General features: G+C 34.7%; 1 protein-coding gene across 1 annotated transcript in view; it reads left to right on the top strand.

Moving 5' to 3' along the window:
* Dhc98D (Dynein heavy chain at 89D) overlaps positions 1-19338 on the top strand; it is a 192204-nt gene that overhangs the window by 42958 nt on the left and 129908 nt on the right. Inside the window, exons 18-22 of the mRNA XM_069822419.1 lie at positions 4209-4466; positions 6815-7037; positions 11146-11330; positions 14758-14850; positions 16103-16255. Of these exons, the coding sequence (XP_069678520.1) occupies positions 4209-4466; positions 6815-7037; positions 11146-11330; positions 14758-14850; positions 16103-16255 (912 nt within the window). The remainder of the gene's footprint in view (positions 1-4208; positions 4467-6814; positions 7038-11145; positions 11331-14757; positions 14851-16102; positions 16256-19338) is intronic.

The raw sequence follows: 19338 nt of genomic DNA on the forward strand, positions 1-19338 counted from the left end.
CCTACTATTCCTAAGACTTCAACTCGGAAGAGATGGGAAATGTTAGCGGAAATGAAGAGGGGAATGGGAGTACCTCTTCAACCCTCCTCTATTCTGCTTTGTCTACTTCAAATTCCATTATGATCTGGCCGGTGATCGAACACGGTTCGCCACGATGGAAGACCGGTGCCCTAATACTTTATCCACAGACGAGGCTAAGAGTAATCTTACACGCGCTGTAAACGAATGTACTAGATCAGCGTTTCTCAAACTTTTTTGAAGTGGGGACGACTTCTTAAAGTCAGAACAGTTCCCCGGACCACCTTAATCTTGTTTCCGTCGAAAGCAAATTTATCATTTTCGTAGCATATTTTAATATCAGTATACTTACTTACTTACTGGCTTTTAAGGAACCCGGAGGTTCATTGTCGCCCTCACATAAGCCCGCCATTGGTCCCTATCCTGAGCAAAATTAATCCAGTCTCTACCATCATATCCCACCTCCCTCAAATCCATTTTAATATTATCTTCCCACCTACGTCTCGGCCTCCCCAAAGGCCTTTTTCCCTCCGGCCTCCCAACTAACACTCTATATGCATTTCTGGATTCGCCCATACGTGCTACATGCCCTGCCCATCTCAAACGTCTGGATTTTATGTTCCTAATTATGTCAGGTGAAGAATACAATGGGTGCAGTTCTGTGTTATGTAACTTTCACCATTCTCCTGTAACTTCATCCCTCTTAGCCCCAAATATTTTCCTATGAACCTTATTCTCAAACACCCTTAACCTATGTTCCTCTCTCAAAGTGAGAGTCCAAGTTTCACAACCACCATGTACCAAATCTTATAACCTTTTTCCTTTGCTGTGGTCGTGCCGGAGAATCAGTCCCATTCCGAGGCTTACTGTTAGGTTTCGTAACAAGCTGTTTTTTACGGTGCTGGGTTGTTAGCCCTTCGCCCAGCCCCCAAGCTGGAGGACCACCCCTTATCGGCTGTCCACGACTGCTTATTCAATATATTCGCAGCTACCCTCCATATCTGGTGGCCGTCTCCTCTATCCGCAACCTGAGGACGCGCCATGCCGTGGTGATAGGGACCCACAATACATGGAATACCAGTATACTTATATTTTAAAATTGAATTAAGATTCGATACTTTGGTCCTCTGTTATGAATTCGGATGGTCCCTGGCTGGGTTACAGGCGCGGCGCCAGATGTGCAGGGAAAAGATGTCGAGAAACACTACGTATATAGTGCTTTAGAGTGGGAAGTCGATAGACGAGTAGGGTAATAAATTTCATAAAATGTCTGTACTGGGAGAAAAAGTGAAATTCGATTGCCATGTGTCATTTCCAAACTCGGAGACTTTAAGCTACAATGTGATACGCAATTCATTCGAATTTTATTTTTTTCTTCTGTCTTTTTTTTAAGGACCACAAGGACAGACCTCGAGGACCACAGATGGTCCGCGGACCATAGTTTGAGAAACGCTGTACTAGATTATACGGTTACAGAACAGTTTTTGTTATTCCTTATAAGAAGTGGAAATATGTTTTCGACGTTTCGAAAAGTGTTATTGTCTCTAAAAGTGGAACCTGTAAGGGGACTCGAACTATAAAAGCACTTCGTTTAACCAAGCGATAGAAGCACTCACAAAATACAATGCATTTTTTGTATTTATTTATATAATTATGTATTTAAGCAAATATTTGTGGTCTTACATACAGGGTGTAAAAAATACACGCTACCAAAATTTTAAAATGTCCAAAGAATGAAAATGTTCATAATATTTATTTGTACTGTGTAGGCTAGTATAACCACACATTTCGTTACAATCATACGCGGTCTGTGAATGTGATTTATTATCCCATAGGTGATAAAAGATTTGACAGTAGAAACCTAAAGCAGTTACCACAGTAATGATTGTGAATACACTTCTGTTTAAGGACTTCGTAATTAATACAAAATACGTATGTCCAATGTGTTCATTAAACCTGAATTGTTCAAAACTGACTTAGCCATAATCCATATCCCATTTTTTTTTCTTCTCTAATGTATTGATTAATTTGATTACAACGTACATATATTTTAATATCTGAATGTGTAATGAATCTAATTTCATCCTTTAAAGTAGAATCGCCAGCAATGTTCCATTCTTTTTAATTTCTTAAAAAGTTCGTAACACCCAAAAATACAACCCACTTATTTTTTCTTAAGGGGAGAGGATGGTATTTTTTTTTTTGGTGAAAAATGAGTAAATAAAAAAAAAATCTTTAAAATACCCTGTGATATGTGTGGAATGCATAGCATAACATTTTGTGGGTATTTGTGCCCTTATCGGATGTTGAGTCGTCATTTTAAACATCCTGCGCTTTGGATTTTTAAATCACACGCCCACTTTTACCGGTTTCTAGTAACTTCATTTTTTTGCTACACTGCCAGACAAAAATGGATACATGCATGAAATTTAGAACACACATTCTTTAGACTATTAGGAAACGTTTCTCTGTAACAGAATTTTGTTAATTGATTTCATTTTAAAAATACGTCCGTTTGTTTGCAAGAAAGGAAATCAGAAAATTGTTATTAAATTTTAATTGTTTATTTTACAAACTTCGGGACTAATATGAAAATTCTGTTAGAGACAGTTCGTAAAACATGCTTTTGCAAATACATTGTAAAAAAAAGTTTGAACCTATTTTTAAAAACGGTTTAGATAGGCCTATATCGGTTTTAGTACAATCCTGCATTGGGTATATTTTTTCAAATTTGGGCCCCATAAATTTTTTTTCAAAATATTTATATTTGGTTGAGTTCCTACAGCTATGAGCTCTCTACATACAAAAAATTAATATTTTACACCAAATAGGAAAAAAAAAATACCGTCCTCTCCCCTTAAGGGGTTAGGTACAGCGTACAGTAGTAAAATTGTGGAAATATTCAACATTTTTCCTCCATTACTGTATCTTGTACAAAAGTAAAAATTAGTATGTGTAAAACACTGTCCTGCTAGATGAAAAAAAATATTTTTACGATTAAAAAAATTACATTTTTTTTTTTTTGAAAACTCAATTCACTGTGCAGTGATGAAGCGTTTCCCACTCACAACTCAAAAACTATCCAACATTCTGTGATGCAATTTTTTGTGTATTTATACATGTCATATCTACAATATGATGCAAGATCATTTCTCTACCTTTGATAAATTGTCTGATTAAAAATAATAGTACATTATGCAACGAGCCTATAATGATAGTAATTAAGACGCGAGTATGTTTGTTTATGAAACGAGCGCAAGCGAGTTTCATAATTTTCATACGAGCGTCTTAATTACCATTATAGGCAAGTTTCATACGACTTTTTATGCTCGACCATATTTCTAACTTGAAATTATTCAGAAGTATTCATTTTATTCGTATCTAACTGAAGAGTGGAAGTGACCTTATGCGTAGTTCGTATATTGTGAGATGTGCGCAGACGCGAAAGTATTGGTTTTTTCCGAGGAACAATAATGTCATTGACCTTGTTATAATCTACAGAATAACATGAACCAATTTTGATATAACCTGGAAATTGATTTAGAATTGAAAAACGAGATGACAAATTGAATTTATTTGAATATTATTTATAATTAACGCTAATTATTATAGTAACAGAACATAACCTTCTGCGACAGTATTGGATTTCCAGCCTCCGTGACGTTTCCCTCGTTCTTTTTCGATTGCATATCCGAGAATAATCGAAAACCTGAACTTTAATGAATAGGTGTACTTTAATGACATGCATTAAAGGACTGCTAGCAGGTGTATAATCACTACATTTCGGCATGGTCGGGCATAAATTCATTTAAAAAATGTCCTATTTTCTTCTAATACAAAATAGAAAAAAATTATTTATTAAGAAATGTAGTTGTAAACATGAGTTTCAGCAACAAAATAAAACAGACAGAACATTGAAAAAGTTAACAAGTTAATGAGTTATGAGGGAAACGCTTCATCACTGCAAGAATTTTAAATTTTGGAAAAAAAAAAATATATATATATAATTTTTTTTTTAATCGTAAAAATATATTTTTCATATAGCAGAAGGACAGTGTTTTACACATACCAATTTTCATTATTGTACAAGATACAGTAATGGATGAAAAAAATGTTGAATATTTCCAAAAATTTTACTGCTGTAAGCTGTACCTAACCTCTTAACTGTCGACTTTGTGTCCAACTTTCAGGTAGGGGACCTGCAATACGCGTCGCCAGCCACTGTATCACGAGCGGGTATGGTGTACGTCGATCCCAAGAACTTGGGGTACAAGCCTTACTGGGATCGCTGGCTAACCTCTCGAACTAGTTCAGATGAAAAGAACCAGTTGAACCTTATGTTCGAGCAGTATGTAGTTCCTCAGATATTATTTATAATAGAAGGAAAGATGGGTTTGGGACGACGCGCCCCACTCAAGACAGTTGTTCCTCAAACAGGACTCAATTTGGTAAGTATAAATAGCGCAAGGCAAAGTTAGAATGCACATAAAAAGTTGTTGTTGTTTTCTAATACCAGGCGTTTGACAATAAAGTCATTTGACCTCTTGCAATCCAATATTTTTCAAAGATATTATCATGACCAGCCAATGAAGCACAGATTTTGAGGTGTTCCGAATCCATTGCTTGGTTTGAGTTGCACAATGGGCAGTTAGGGGACTGATATATTCCAATTCTATGCAGGTGTTTGGCCAAACAGTCATAGCCTGGACATAAAAAGTTTGTAGGACAATAAAAGAAGAATTAAATAAAATTTCTGTACGTCTGATTACGTTGACAATTTCACTTGCGTGTAACAATCTGTTAAATTTTAGCCAATCAGAGCCATCAATACAGATACATAAGCCTTTTAAATGGTCGATTTTTTCGCTACTGCTTGCAAATTGTTTCTACTACATAGACAATAATTTAGGAAACCATGGCTGGATTTATGTAAAATTAAAGATGGGAGCTTCAAAAGGTTCGGTGAAGATCCCGAGCAAAAAATTGACAGCATAATTGAAAATGCAAGATTAATTCTGTGGCCGGGAGGAAGAAGTTCTTAAGTAAAAATGTTATACTTTTCAGAAGAGCAGTAGAAAGATTGAAATTGGTGTCAATTATAGAGTTTTTTAATGCGCAGGTTTTTCCTGGATGCTATTTGTTTATATTTCATCTAAAATAGGTAATGTTACTCATTTAATAATTTTCTTGATTATTTCCAAAAATAGCCGCACTTAACCCCTTTTAAGACTAGAACCTAAACTGAGTAGGAGAGACTATGTAAACATAAGACCTTTTTCATGTCAAAATAAATTAGAAACGTAAATTATTAGGAATGCAAAATGGGTCTTAAATAATTATATGACTGTTTACCCTGGTGCTTAAAGTTTTAAAAGGAAAGGGCATCAGTATGTGATAAAATGACTAAAATACAAGTTAGACCTTTTTAATAGGGAAGCATGGAAAGTAAACATGTGATGGTTTGTAAGGAATAAAATATTTAATATTCTTAAGCCCTTTATTCTGTGTGTGCTCGATTCAAAAAGTAATTAGGACATTTGGTAACGCAAATCCAATCAGGAGTCTTATTTGACTTTAACCGTTTTACCAGATTGTAGAGAATTGTTTCCGCTTTCAGAATATATAAAAATCTCATTTTCACAAAAAATTGACTTAAGACCTTTTTCCTCCTTGCCACAGAATTATTAAAGAACTCCTAGAATAACGTTTTTGAGGATATTCTAGAAGGAATTTAACGACACAATGACTATCTCAGCAAGTTTGTAGATATTTATAATTAAGTTTTATTATATTATCCACCTACACATTTTTTTCGCAACCGGATAGCTCAGTTGGTAGAGCAGCTGGATACGGACTGGAAGGTCCGGGGTTCGATCCCGAGTGGTGATGGGATTTTATCGTTGTCAAACTCCTAGAACAGTCCCGACGCTCATTCAGCCTCCTATCAAATTGAGTACCGGTGGTCTTTTCCGGGGGTAAAAGGCGGTCAGAGCATGGTGCCTATCACGACACCTCATTCTAATGTCGAGAGCAAGGAAGCATTGGGTTCTACCTCCATGCCCCCCTGTGCCTTCATGCCTACCTATATCTTAACATTTAACATAATTTTTAGATATCTTCCTTCGCAAAGCCATAAAATTCCAGATGATAACAAGCAAACGTTCTGATGGTGGCAGATAAAAAAGTTATATTTTTTTCTTCCACCATGTTAATAATGTCAAAAGAAGTGCTTATACAAATTTTGGTCACTCGACCGCAATTACGAGGGCCGTAAAGAAAATAAGTTCGCCAGGGGCCGTTAACAGAAAGAAAACACAATTTCGTTGGACAAATTTATTGGAACAGACACAGCAATTGTTGAGCTATTTTTCAACATATTTTTCATCGGAACTGAGACATTTCTCATATCATGGAATCGACAGAGAGAGATGCAGACACAGTCAAATGCTGGTTCCGATCTGAGGCGGCTGACTTCTACGACACAAAAATTGATCTCATGGCATGACAAATGTCTCAATTCCAGTTGGGGATATGTTGACAAATAGCGCAACAATTGCTGTATCTGTTTCAATAAATATTTCCATGCCATTGTGCTTTTTCCTATACACGGCCCCAGGGAAAATCACTTTGTGGACGGCCTCGTAATTGCGGTCGAGTGGCCAAAATTTGTACAAGCACTTCTTTTGACATTATTAACATGGTGGAAGAAAAAAATTTAACTTTTTTATCTGCCCCCATCAGCAAGCAAATTCCTACCCCAGAAATGGGTAATATTTTGGAAACGCTTCGATGGCAGGTGACGCAGCTGTGCTTCATGCTCGACGCGCTAGTGCCAGTGCAGGAGGACCCCAGCAAGCAGACAGTGGGGGATCTGCTGGAGTGCATGTTCCTGCAGGCCGTGTACTGCTCGCTGGGCGCGCCCCTGCTGGCCGAGGGTCGAGTGCTCTTCGACGAGAGCGTCAAGATGCAGAGCAACCTGCTTCAGATGAAAGAGACGGAAGACAGCTTGGCGACGACAAGTAAGTTTATTTGGTAAAATGCTTATTTAGTGGCGGTGCTTCAACTGAAAGATCAGGCCTATCTACCCGATGAAGAGATGAATCCGAAGATTTGACATGGGGGTTACTTGACTTTTGCCTTCCAATTGGGAAATGCTTCCAAACTAAGCTCAATGAAGTAACCGGGTAAAGAGGTATTGGAATGCATGTTCAAGCAGATTTTTCCACAATTGTAGTAGGAATGAAGGAATATTCACCCGGTGGTAGTTACGGGAAAAATAACGATTTATTTATTTATTTTTTATTTATTTATTTACTTACTTACTTTACTTGCTTCTTTATTTATTTTTATTTATTTATTTACTTATTTATTTATTTACTTACTTATTTTTTATTTATTTACTTATTTATTTATTTTTTAATTATTTATTTATTTTTTTACTTATTTATTTACTTATTTATTTATTTTTTACTTATTTATTCACTTATATATTTATTTACTTATCTATTTTTTCACTTATTTATTAATTTTTTCACTTATTTTTTAATCTTTTTAGTTATTTATTTATTTATTTATTTACTTATTTATTTAATTATTATTTATTTATTTATTTATTCACTTATTTATTTACTTATTTTTTATTTATTTACTTATTTATTTATTTCTTTGCTTATTTATTTACTTATTTATTTATTTATTTACTTATTTTTTCACTTATTTATTTATTTTTTCACTTATTCATTTATTTTTTTAGTTATTTATTTATTTACTTATTTATTTAATTATTATTTACTTATTTATTTAATTATAATAAATTTCTAAATTATAGACATCAGCTCAAAGAATTTTGAGTGACCACAAGGGTCCTGAATACAATAAACATGTATTTATTTCTTTATTTATTTCGTTATTTCTTTATTTATTTCTTTATTTCTTTATTTATTTCTTTATTTATTTCTTTATTTCTTTATTTCTTTATTTATTTATTTATTTATTTATTTATTTCTATCTTTCTTTCTTTCTTTCTTTCTTTCTTTCTTTCTTTCTTTCTTTCTTTCTTTCTTTCTTTCTTTCTTACTTATTTATTTATTTATTTATTTAATTTACAGTATGAACACGTAAGGCGCAAAAGGCATTGCCTTAGAATTACATGACAAAAGAAGTATTACATAACATTAAAATTGAATATTTATCAGAATAGGATAAAATTCATGAAGATTATAATAGGTCCTACTTATGAACCATTCAGATACCCTTTTTTAAAACAATTTCCTGTTAAAACGAAAATGAAATGAGGAAATTTATTTGACACTTTCATTGCCATCATTAAAAAATTCTGTTTTGTTTTAGACAATCTTGTCAGGGGCAGATGTATATCTTTGTGCTACCTTGTGTTAAAATTGTGAATATCTTCCCTTACAATAAAATCATTAAAATTATCCTTTACAAATAATAATAAATCTAAAACATACAAACAAGTAACTGTTAATATCCTTTCATTTGAGTGATCGACAATGTTCATTATTAGAAGAATTAGCAAAATAATCTGGTTTTCAGGAAAAGCTCCCTGTGAAGCAGACTTGAATAATTTCAAGGGAAAAATTGTTCCGTGGCCGGGTCAGGAGGGTGCGAAAACTCTCCATTATCTTCAGGAATATCACTTAATCCTATAGCGAATCTTCGGCCTCATCTCTCCAAATATTATCTACCTCTACTGTCAATTCCAGCAACGCTAAAAAAAACTAATAGTTTACATGAAATCGTGAAATAACCGATAATTATACTTCAGCAACAGATTAATTTCAGGATTTAAGAGTGTCTTCAGTTCTGAATTCAGCTCGTCATCTCTTTCTTGGGCGACCGACGTCTCTTCTCCCGTGGTTTGTAGGTAATGCTTTAAATCATCTGCACAAAATAACACTGGAACTGGCAGAACACTGAAATAAGCTGATAATTAATAAAAATGGCGTTTTGAACTGTCATAGTGGCGAGAAGTTTGGTGAATACCAACACACAATTTCAACATATGCTTTTCAGTCTTATGTCTTTACAGGAGAGTATACGTAAAGAAGTGAAAAGGAACACTAGAAGAGAGTGATTTGATCCGGTGCTGTGTATTGAACTTCAGCGTAGCTCAGTGGTTAGAGCACTTGGTACGTAGAACCAAGGACCCGGGTTCGATCCCCGGCGCCGGAACGAATTTTTCTCCTCTAATAATCATTGTTCACAGGAGAGGTTCCGACATGGGAAATTAATAGTTTCCTTATAAATAACTTCAATTTTGTACCAACTTTTGAGCTAAAAATTTTAAAAAATATCTGAACAATCAAATGTTGAACACCAGTACACTAGGCACTCAGGTGCGTACAAGAACTAACCCTTCCTCCGGATGTAATTTAAATCTAAAAAATTCATCTATCGGGTATCGATCCCGGGATCCTTCGCTTAGCGCACGAATGCTCTACCGACTGAGCTACCCCAGTAACTGTACACGACACCGCCACAATTCTTCCCTTTATATCCACACAACTCAAATGGGCTGACAAGACGCCAGAAGCCAACTTTGAGTGCATACAATATTGTGTGACTTAAATTGTGGCTTTCTGTTAACGTACCTACAGTAACGAATGTATTAACGAAGAGTCCCTGGATCAATACCCGACCCCGGAACAATTTTTCCCTTGAAATTATTCAAACCTATTTCACAGGGAGCTTCTACCTGAAAGCCAGATTTGCATAATTCATCTATCGCTTTGCTTTACTGACAAGTTTAGTATCGACACAATCAACAAGTGAAAGTTTTATGAAAAATCTATATATATAATTTGAACTGATAATGGAAATTACGGGAAAACGGCTGAACGGATTTTAATAAATGATCCCTCATTTTCAAGCTTGAAACCCAAAGTTTTTCAGAAAAATAGTGAAATATTAATTTTCCTACATAATTTTCCTATTTTCCAAAATCCATCTTTCGTCAGTTTGAGAACTAATTCCATTTCAGAAAAAAACAAAACACACACTACAATAATCAATACGCTATTACACGAAGGCTATGACCTGCAGGATTGCTCACATATTTAGAGCTCAAATTCAATTGGTTATTAAAAACTTTAAGACTTATTAAAAATAATTCACAGGTCTGATTCTGCGGTTTGTAATTTTCTGAGTACAGCTGTGTATTAGATATTAAAATCTACAAAATTTGAGGTGATTTGATAGCATTATTACCATTAGAAATGAAATATTATTATAGTTAATGTCATGATGTGACTATTTTGCATTAATTATACATATTAATGCTATATTGATGATATTAATGTGAAACGTTTTGAGGTTATATAAGTAGCTGTAGAGAATGTCTTAAATTAGATCATTTCTATAATTTACTGAGTGGTGGCTGTATAGTATATATAACTACAAAACTTACGTAAGATAATAATATTGTTTTAAAAATTCAAATACTTTTATAGTTATTAATCAAGTGGGGTTGGGTCTTTTTCATATAGGCCTACTTAATGGCGGTGTAGTGTAAATATTTATATGCGTCATTCTCTTCAGTATTGGGTCGAGAGAGCGCAAAAATTTCAGTTCCTAAGGAAAGACCAAAAGGTATTACTTACTAATAAAATATGAGGTCAACAAAATTTTGTAGTCTCCCGATCATTTCAGCAAGATCTCTTAGCAGGATAAAATGATTTTACCGTCTATATTTCAAGCTCTAGATGCAGCAGCTATACCAAGGTGCTATGTCTATTTTTCGAAAGCATAGTAAACGTGACATTTTTTTTTAACTTTCGCCTACAATCCACAATGACCTAAAATGGCTATTGCTTTACTCCCACATGAGAAACCCACTGATCGTCCTGACATTGTTACTTGCGTTTTCGCGTTGAAACTCAAAAACTGAAGATGGTTAGGTTCAAGAAAAAGTATTTGGCATAAAAAACAATTCAGAGAGAGTATGTTTCATTATTACGGAAGGAAATAACTTTTAAAATGTCTGGTATTCTTCATTGAAAATAAATATGCAAAATTTTTATTTGAACATCTAATGAACTTAGTTTGCAGCATTTACTGAACAAGCCACTAATATTACTATAATAAAAAAAAGATTTCCTCCCACAGGCAATATACCAATAAGTGAACCAACTCTGTACGACTACTATCTTGACGACAAGAAGGAGATGTGGGTGACGTGGAAGAAGCTAGTTCCTGAGTACATACACGACAGAGCAAAGGACTTCAGTGAAATACTTGTGCCCACGGTAGACACGGTGAAGACTACTTGGCTGCTGAAGCTCATGAATGAGGTATGACACAGGATTTTAGATTTTCTTGGTGTACAATGCAGTGAGAGATTTTTGGGGCTCTTGTACCATGTTATATCTGCGGAAATATCCACCGTTTCGGTTCCATCAACAGAGAAGACAGGGTAAAGGGACACATCTCTTGGAGAGGTGGGGATAATGGAGGATGAGTTACCATTGGCTGTCTTTCAGAATCATAGGTGCAGATCTTTTTGAGTGCCAGAAACTCTTTCAAGGACTACAGATCCCAACCATTATCTGACAATGAATATTCTCCTTGACGTTTATTTTCGTAGTTTTTCTCCTTTTCTCTTTTCTTTTTTAGCTATATTCTTTTTATTCGCTATCGTCGTCTTTCCACGAAGCCCACATTTCTTATGTCAACTGAAAGGTTCGTCACCTCTGTTGCGGGATATTTGTTGCTCAGTATTTTGATAATACTCATTCTTTGAGAGTCTCACAAAACTTCTATTTACACTCAACAAGACAAATATCGATAGCCAACTTCGATTGCTGTTACGCAGGACTGACGTCATTTCGTTTTCGGACATACGTATTATGTACATAATAATATGAACTTTTTTATTCCTTCTCCTATCGAAAATCACCTCCTGATGTTCCTCCGCACATTTTAAGTTCACTTTGCAGTAACACAATAGTTTGTCCTGACGTTTTGCAAAATAAAACAAGTTATATTAAATTGGAATAAATCATATAATTCTATCACTACAAATAAACAAAGTGGACCTCATGAGTACCTTATGATAACGAGTTGGCAATTTTCTTTTCTATAAAATATGTTGTTGTTGTTGTTGTTGTTGTTTTCTAATGCCAGGCGTTTGACAATAAAGTCATTTGACCTCTTGCACTCCAATATTTTTCAAAGATATTATCATGGCCAGCCACTGAAGCACAGATTTTGAGGTGTTCCGAATCCATTTCTTGGTTTGAGTTGCACAATGGGCAGTTAGGGGACTGATATATTCCAATTCTATGCAGATGTTTAGCCAAACAATCATGGCCTGTTGCCAATCTAAATGCAGCTACAGACGATTTTCGTGGTAAATCGGGAATTAAGTGTGGATTTTGATGCAGAGAGTTCAATTTTTTCCCTTGAGATTGTGTTATCAAATTTTGTTTGTTGAAGTCTAAGTATGTAGATTGAATAAATTTTTTCACAGAGTAATAACAATGTAAAAATACCAACAGCTCTGTACTTTTCATGCAAACCAAGTATTCTGGTAAAACTTTGTTACTTTTCTTAGAATTCATGACTTTTGCGAATAGTATTAATTAAACTGGAAATTAATAATATTGCTGCTTTATTTATTGTAAACCATCAATCAATATTACTAATCATTTGTTTTTAAAATCTTTTTGTTAGTATTTCTTTCGAGGACGATATTTTTCCAAGGTAAGTCATCATCATCATCATCATCATCATCATTTCTTCTTCTTATCAGTTTCCTGAATTTAAATATTTTTATGCTCGACCATGCCGAAATGTACACCTGGTAGTAGCCCTTTAACGCACCTCATTAAAGTACACCTATTCATTATAATTCAGTTGTTCAGCCAATGAGAAATCATCATTGTACCATTATAAAACCGCAAGTATCGATTATTCTCGGATATGCAATCGAAAGACAACTAGCGAAAAGTCACGGAGGCTGGAAATCCAATACTGTCGCAGAAGGTTATGTTCTGTTACTATAATAATTAGCGTTAATTGTAAATAATATTCAAATAAATTCAATTTGTCATCTCGTTTTTCAATTCTAAATCAATTTCCAGGTTATATCAAGACTAATGTTCATGTTATTCTCTAGATTATATCAAGGTCAATGATATTCGTGCCTCGGAAAAAATCAATACTTTCGCGTCTGCGCACATCTCACAATTCAGATCAGTTCCGCTCCTCACTTACATAACCATAACATGAATACTTATGAATAATTTCAAGGTAGAAATATGGTCGAGCATAAAAAGTCGTATGAAACTTGCCTATAATGGTAATTAAGACGCTCGTATGAAAATTATGAAACTCGCTTGCGCTCGTTTCATAAACAAACATACTCGCGTCTTAATTACTACCATTATAGGCTCGTTGCATAATGTACTAATTGAACACATTTATAAACATCTGAAATGGCACAAACATATAAACTAACTTTGTAAATATTGCGTAAAATTATATATTATTTTGTTCAGTTACGAAGCTAGAAACAGACACATTACTTATAGTTTACCCTGCCTTATTCCAATCTGTAACCCAATATGGAATATTAGTATGGGATAGTACTTATAAAAATAATCTTATTCAACTATATTTATTACAGAGAAGAATAATTAAAATGCCTATGTCTAAAAAAAGTTATTGATTAATGTATTGACAAACCAAATGCATAGATACAATATGTTTATTTGAATCCAAGTGTTTAACTAGCATTGCTTTCAATCGTAATATTATTTGTCCTGGAATTTATAACAAATTAATTAAGAAATATTTTCATCTACTTAATTCTAACACTTCTAAATTTAAAAATGTACGTAAGCACTTTGTTATTCTTGAATATTAATTTTAAAAGTTGTTAATGGTTGTAATTTATCTATGTAATTTTATATTGTATTGAATTCTTCCCTGAGTAAGAGATCACTATATTTCATGGAAGTACCAGGATTTTTGTATACTCTACCATTTTCTTTGTATATTTTTCTAGCAATAAACTAATTTATTGTTTATTAAGTTGCAGTATTTATATAGGAAATAACTTTGAGCATGTAAAATTAAATAATACTGGATATAGTGTAATAATTTACATTTTATTTACAAAAATATCATATCAATCATATCCTTAATACCCAAAAGTCAAATATACTAAAAATCATGCCACCAATAATCAAAACATAAGGATAATAAAATGAAGACATATAGATAATGTTTTTAATGTTGACTCTTTATTGTGGAATGGTGACAGAGCCTGGGTAATACCCCGATGCCCACACGTCTGGGGAGTAACGGCTAGCGCGTCTGGCCGCGAAACCAGGTGACCCGGGTTCCAACCCCGGTGGGGGCAAGTTACCTGGTTGAGGAGTTTTCCGGGGTGTTCCCTCAACCCAATATGAGAAAATGCTGGGTAACTATCGGAGTTGAACCCCGGAATCATTTCACTGGCATTATCACCTTCACTTCATTCAGACGCTAAATAACCTGAGATGTTGATACAGCGTCGTAAAATAACCTACTAAAAATAACCTGATGAGTCATGACTCAATATACTCGTAATTGTTTCCTACCATAGGCTTCACTTGAACTAGTAGCGACTTAAACACGTGTCCCTAGCTTTGAAAGCAGACATTCTTGTCATTTGGAGAATCGCAGAGCCCTTTCCGAAATGTATTTTAACTGTGATTCTGTCCTTATTTCCAGATAAGACGACCTGTAATTTTGGTTGGTGAGACGGGGACATCAAAAACCGCTATTATTCAAGATTTCCTGAGACAACTGAACCCCGATATATACGTAAGTGAAATATATAAATACTATAACATTTTTCTTATGTTAAAAGTCTACATCTCTATTGTGTATGTGTTGTTGAAGTCCTCTGATAATTAGAAACTACAGCAAATCTACTTATTATGGTTGAGGAATTGATCTAAATTAGAATTACTAGATGTCTGGGTTTGCCCGAACATGTCCTAGTTTGTTACGCATCCGGGTACGTCCGGGGGATTTTACTAAAAGCCAGAGTATGATTTTGAAATGTCCCGCACCGTGGCGTCGCGGTCTAAGGCATCCCGCCTAGGACTCGCGTTACGGAATGCGCGCTGGTTCGATTCCTCATGGGGGAAGAAATTTTCTCATGAAATTTCGGCCAGTGTATGGGACCGGTGCCCACCCACCATCGTGATGCACTTGGGGAGCTACGATAGGTAGCGAAATCCGGTTGCGAATACCAGCTATAACGGCTGGGGGAATCATCGTGCTAACCACACGATACCTCCATTCTGGTTGGATGATCGTCCACCTCTGCTTCGGCATGTGGGCGTGAGGCCAGCAGCCGGCTGGTCGGTCTAGGCCCTTCACGGGCTGTAGCGCCACGGATTATTATTTATGATTTTGAAATAGTTTTTACACTTTAAAAATTCATTCATACGCTTTCAAAAGTAATTGTAATTGATACAAAAATAAAGATTACAATTTTCACCGGTGGAGAAGTTGGTGTAATGGAAATGGAGCGAATATAAATTATCGAGGTACTCAATGATCTCTGGTGTCGAACCTCGAAGTACACACGATAGAGCCTATAGGAGCAAATTTAAGACTTTTTTTTTTTTAATTTGTAGGAGTAACGATTTTTCAAAATACAATTTAAGTTTGCAAAAATTATAATAATCCATATGAAGAGTCCACTGCAAGAATGATGGATGTCATTTGGAATACATTTTGCAGGAGAAGCAATTCAAAGTTTGAAATGCTTAGCGCTCAAAGCTTAACTGTGATTTTCCGATCATTACTGGACAATGACTATCAGTGTTAAAGCCATATAACTCTGTGTGCACATTCTATATGTCTTAAGCCATGCAATGACAGTCTTGGTTCATTTTTGACAAGAAAGTGACATCCATCATTCTTGCAGTGGACTCTTCATATAATTTTGGACCAAATGAGATTAAACTTCATAGAAATACTTTTTATATGCAACATTATAGGCCTATGTGTACAAATTTCATCTCAGTGTATCCTAATGGACTAATCAGCACCTGTCTCACAGATGACTCTCAACGTCAATTTCTCCTCGAGGACCTCTTCATTGGATGTTCAACGAAATTTAGAATCCTCATTAGAGAAAAGAACAAAGGACACTTATGGTCCTCCAGTTGGGAAGAAATTGATCTGTTTCATCGACGATATGAATATGCCTCAGGTGAGTTTGATTAATGCACCATTTGTGTGTCAATAAGAAACTTACATGTCACATCTTAAAAATGTTCTTAAAATCTGTAACAAAGTTATCAACTATTTTGTTGTTTTTATGCATAATCGTTTGGCGGTAAAGCCATTAGTTTTCTTGTACACAATTCCGTGTATTGCAATTTTCTGTTCTGTAAAGGTAGCTTGAGCATTGTAACTATTAATCTTCGTTTAAAATAAATAACCTTTCAGTTCTCGCCATTAGCGACATCTTCGTTATATGCTTACTTTTACTTATACCACATAGACTGACACAGCAGATCAATATTTTCATACGTCTCTATCAGGAAAAATCTAAAAAATTATGCGGTTTAGCCCTGCAAAATATATGACTATCTTGGAGCAAGTAGTTATCACATGTTTTACGTCTGTTATCAGTTGACCATTTGGGCTATTCCGTATGAAATCGATCAGTAAAAAAACCTCGCATTTTTTTAATACTCTAATTTTTTCCCTATTTATACAAGGTGCCGAGGAGAGTGCATTTTCAAAAATATACTATCGAAAGTCAAACGGTTCTTGTACTATTGAGCGACAAATTTAGCGTATTTTATAAAAACAAGCCTATTTCAGCGCTCAGAACTCTGGAACCATTTACTGCAGAACATTGAACGGGAGCTCATTTTGAAGCTGACATTTGGTAGGTTATGTTAAGAAGTAATCCTTATTTTTATTGCATACAGAGAGACATATAATCTGATTTTACTTACTTTTAGGCTTTTTGCCCGTTTGTAAAAATGTGAAAAAAATTGAGAAAAAAACCTTGCATTATTAAGAGAGATTCGGCATTGTTTGCTTAGTGGCTCGGCAATAAGTTTCGAGGGTATTAAATAAATTATTTTCACACGCCTAGACTTGAACGGCGCAGTACTCCACGCACTGGCCGAGAGTTGAAGATAAGCGAGAATTGGGCGTCATTTTACTCCTGTGTTTATGAAAACTTGTGATAAAGCTAGCCCAGCCATGACTGCTAGACGACACATCACGTGTTTGTCTCCTGGCCTTGCTTGTCTCGACTACCTACAGTCAGCTGGTTAGTTCACGCGCGTACTATTTATTTTCTTTATTTGATATTTTCAATACTTTCTTATCAACATACCATCAGTAAAAAATATGTGTTTATTTGTACTTTCAATGCGGAATCTAACCATATATTTTAAAAATATTTTTTCGTGGGCAAAGCCGTCTTAATGAAGAAAAATCTAAATTTCTCCATTCCCATAAAAAATATGAAAAACTGTTTGCATGGCAATACAAACTTTAATTTCTCAGTATCAAAATAAACCATGATTTTGATCATTGCGTGAAAAGGGTTTGGAGCCACAACAGTTTAAAGTTGCTAATTTTATGAAAATGCGATAAATTTAAATATTTTTAACTTAAACACTATGAAGTTCTGATGCCTCAAACTTTGCACAAAGCATTGTATCACAGTTGTCAACGGACAGAAAAAAGTTTCATTGTATTTAAAAATTGCAAGGTTAATTTTCTCTATATTTCGATCGATTTGAGATGGAATAGCCCGTTTATACAAATAATCGAACTTTTTTTTTTGAAAATATATACAATTTCCTTACACATTACATGAATGAAGACGATATTACTGTAGCCTGTTTTAACACTTTTGTACAAATGACAATTTGTTTGGTAGCTAACCCTGAAATACAAGATGCAAACTTTGGTTTTTAATTTTTGGAAGCTATTACTTAGGACTATTTAATATAATGTACGAAGCGCGTCCACAAAATAAGCTTCCCTGGGGTCGTTTACAGGAAGAAAACATAATTTAAAGAAAATATTCTTTGGAAAAAAGGTAACACCTGGATTATTAATAAGAAAGGTCTATCTTGTGGCCAATGGACCAAGGCCATTAAAATGAGCACCAAAGTTATCGCAGTTAGATCTCTCCCCGGTAGAAGCCTTAGCAGTACCCATTGCAGGAGATGCAATGAGCATGAAACGTTACCCCACGTGCTAGGTTTCTGCCCTCAGGGCGAATTACTGCGAATTGACAGACAAAACACAGTCCGCTCAATAATTGCTAACAGATTAAGGGAACATGGTGAATACGAAGCATATGAGGAAGTTCAATGTCTTTCTACGGAAGGATCTACACGGCGTGCTGACATCATAATAATTGACCGAGATAAAAAAGCTGGTCTCATTCTTGACCCCACTGTAAGGTTCGAAATTAATGAAGATCAACCAAAGCAGGTACATGAAGAGAAACGCGCTATTTACCTTCCATGCTGTGATGATCTGTCATAAATATAATATTCAAGATTGGAATGTCATTGGACTTATGTTTGGTGCGCGGGGAACAATTCCCAAATTTACATTGGAGATCCTCAGAAAATTAAAGGTTCCTGATAAGACTCTTCAGACAATTGCATCAACCATTTTAAAATCTTCATTGAACATCATCAATCATCATCTCTATTCATCTTCATAATATGCAATGTATATTATTTATTTTCAATAAATTTTTATCGTTTTGATAGCTATCAAATCTTGTCGCAGAATATTCTTTTTTAAAATTTCATTATGTAATTTTTTTAACATTAATTTACATTTTCTTTTTTTGTTCATTTGAATTGATTAGGAGGCCGATATTTTAAATCCAAAATTTGGACGGGTATCATTTCGATGATATTCTCTTAAAGCTATTTATTGAGCTATTTTTCAACATTTTCCCCACCGGAATTGAGATATCTGTCATACCATAGGATGAACAGAGAGGCACAGATGGTTGTTACACACTGGTTCCGATCCCAGGCGGCAGACTTCTACGGCACAGGGATCCCACGAAATGACAAATGTCACAATTCCGGTGAGGAATATGTTGAAAAATAGCTCAGCATTGATGTATCTGTTGTAATAAATCTTTTTACGAAATTGTGTTTTCTTTCTGTAAACGGCGCAAGGGAAACTTATTTTCTGGCCGACCCATGTATTAAATAAGTATTAAGTTAACTTTTAGAAGAGAAATGAGACAAATCTTTAGCGTTAATGTACGTTATTGAAACTCTACATTAT

This window comes from Periplaneta americana, chromosome 3 (genome assembly GCF_040183065.1).
Source record: "Periplaneta americana isolate PAMFEO1 chromosome 3, P.americana_PAMFEO1_priV1, whole genome shotgun sequence".
Taxonomy (NCBI): domain Eukaryota; kingdom Metazoa; phylum Arthropoda; class Insecta; order Blattodea; family Blattidae; genus Periplaneta; species Periplaneta americana.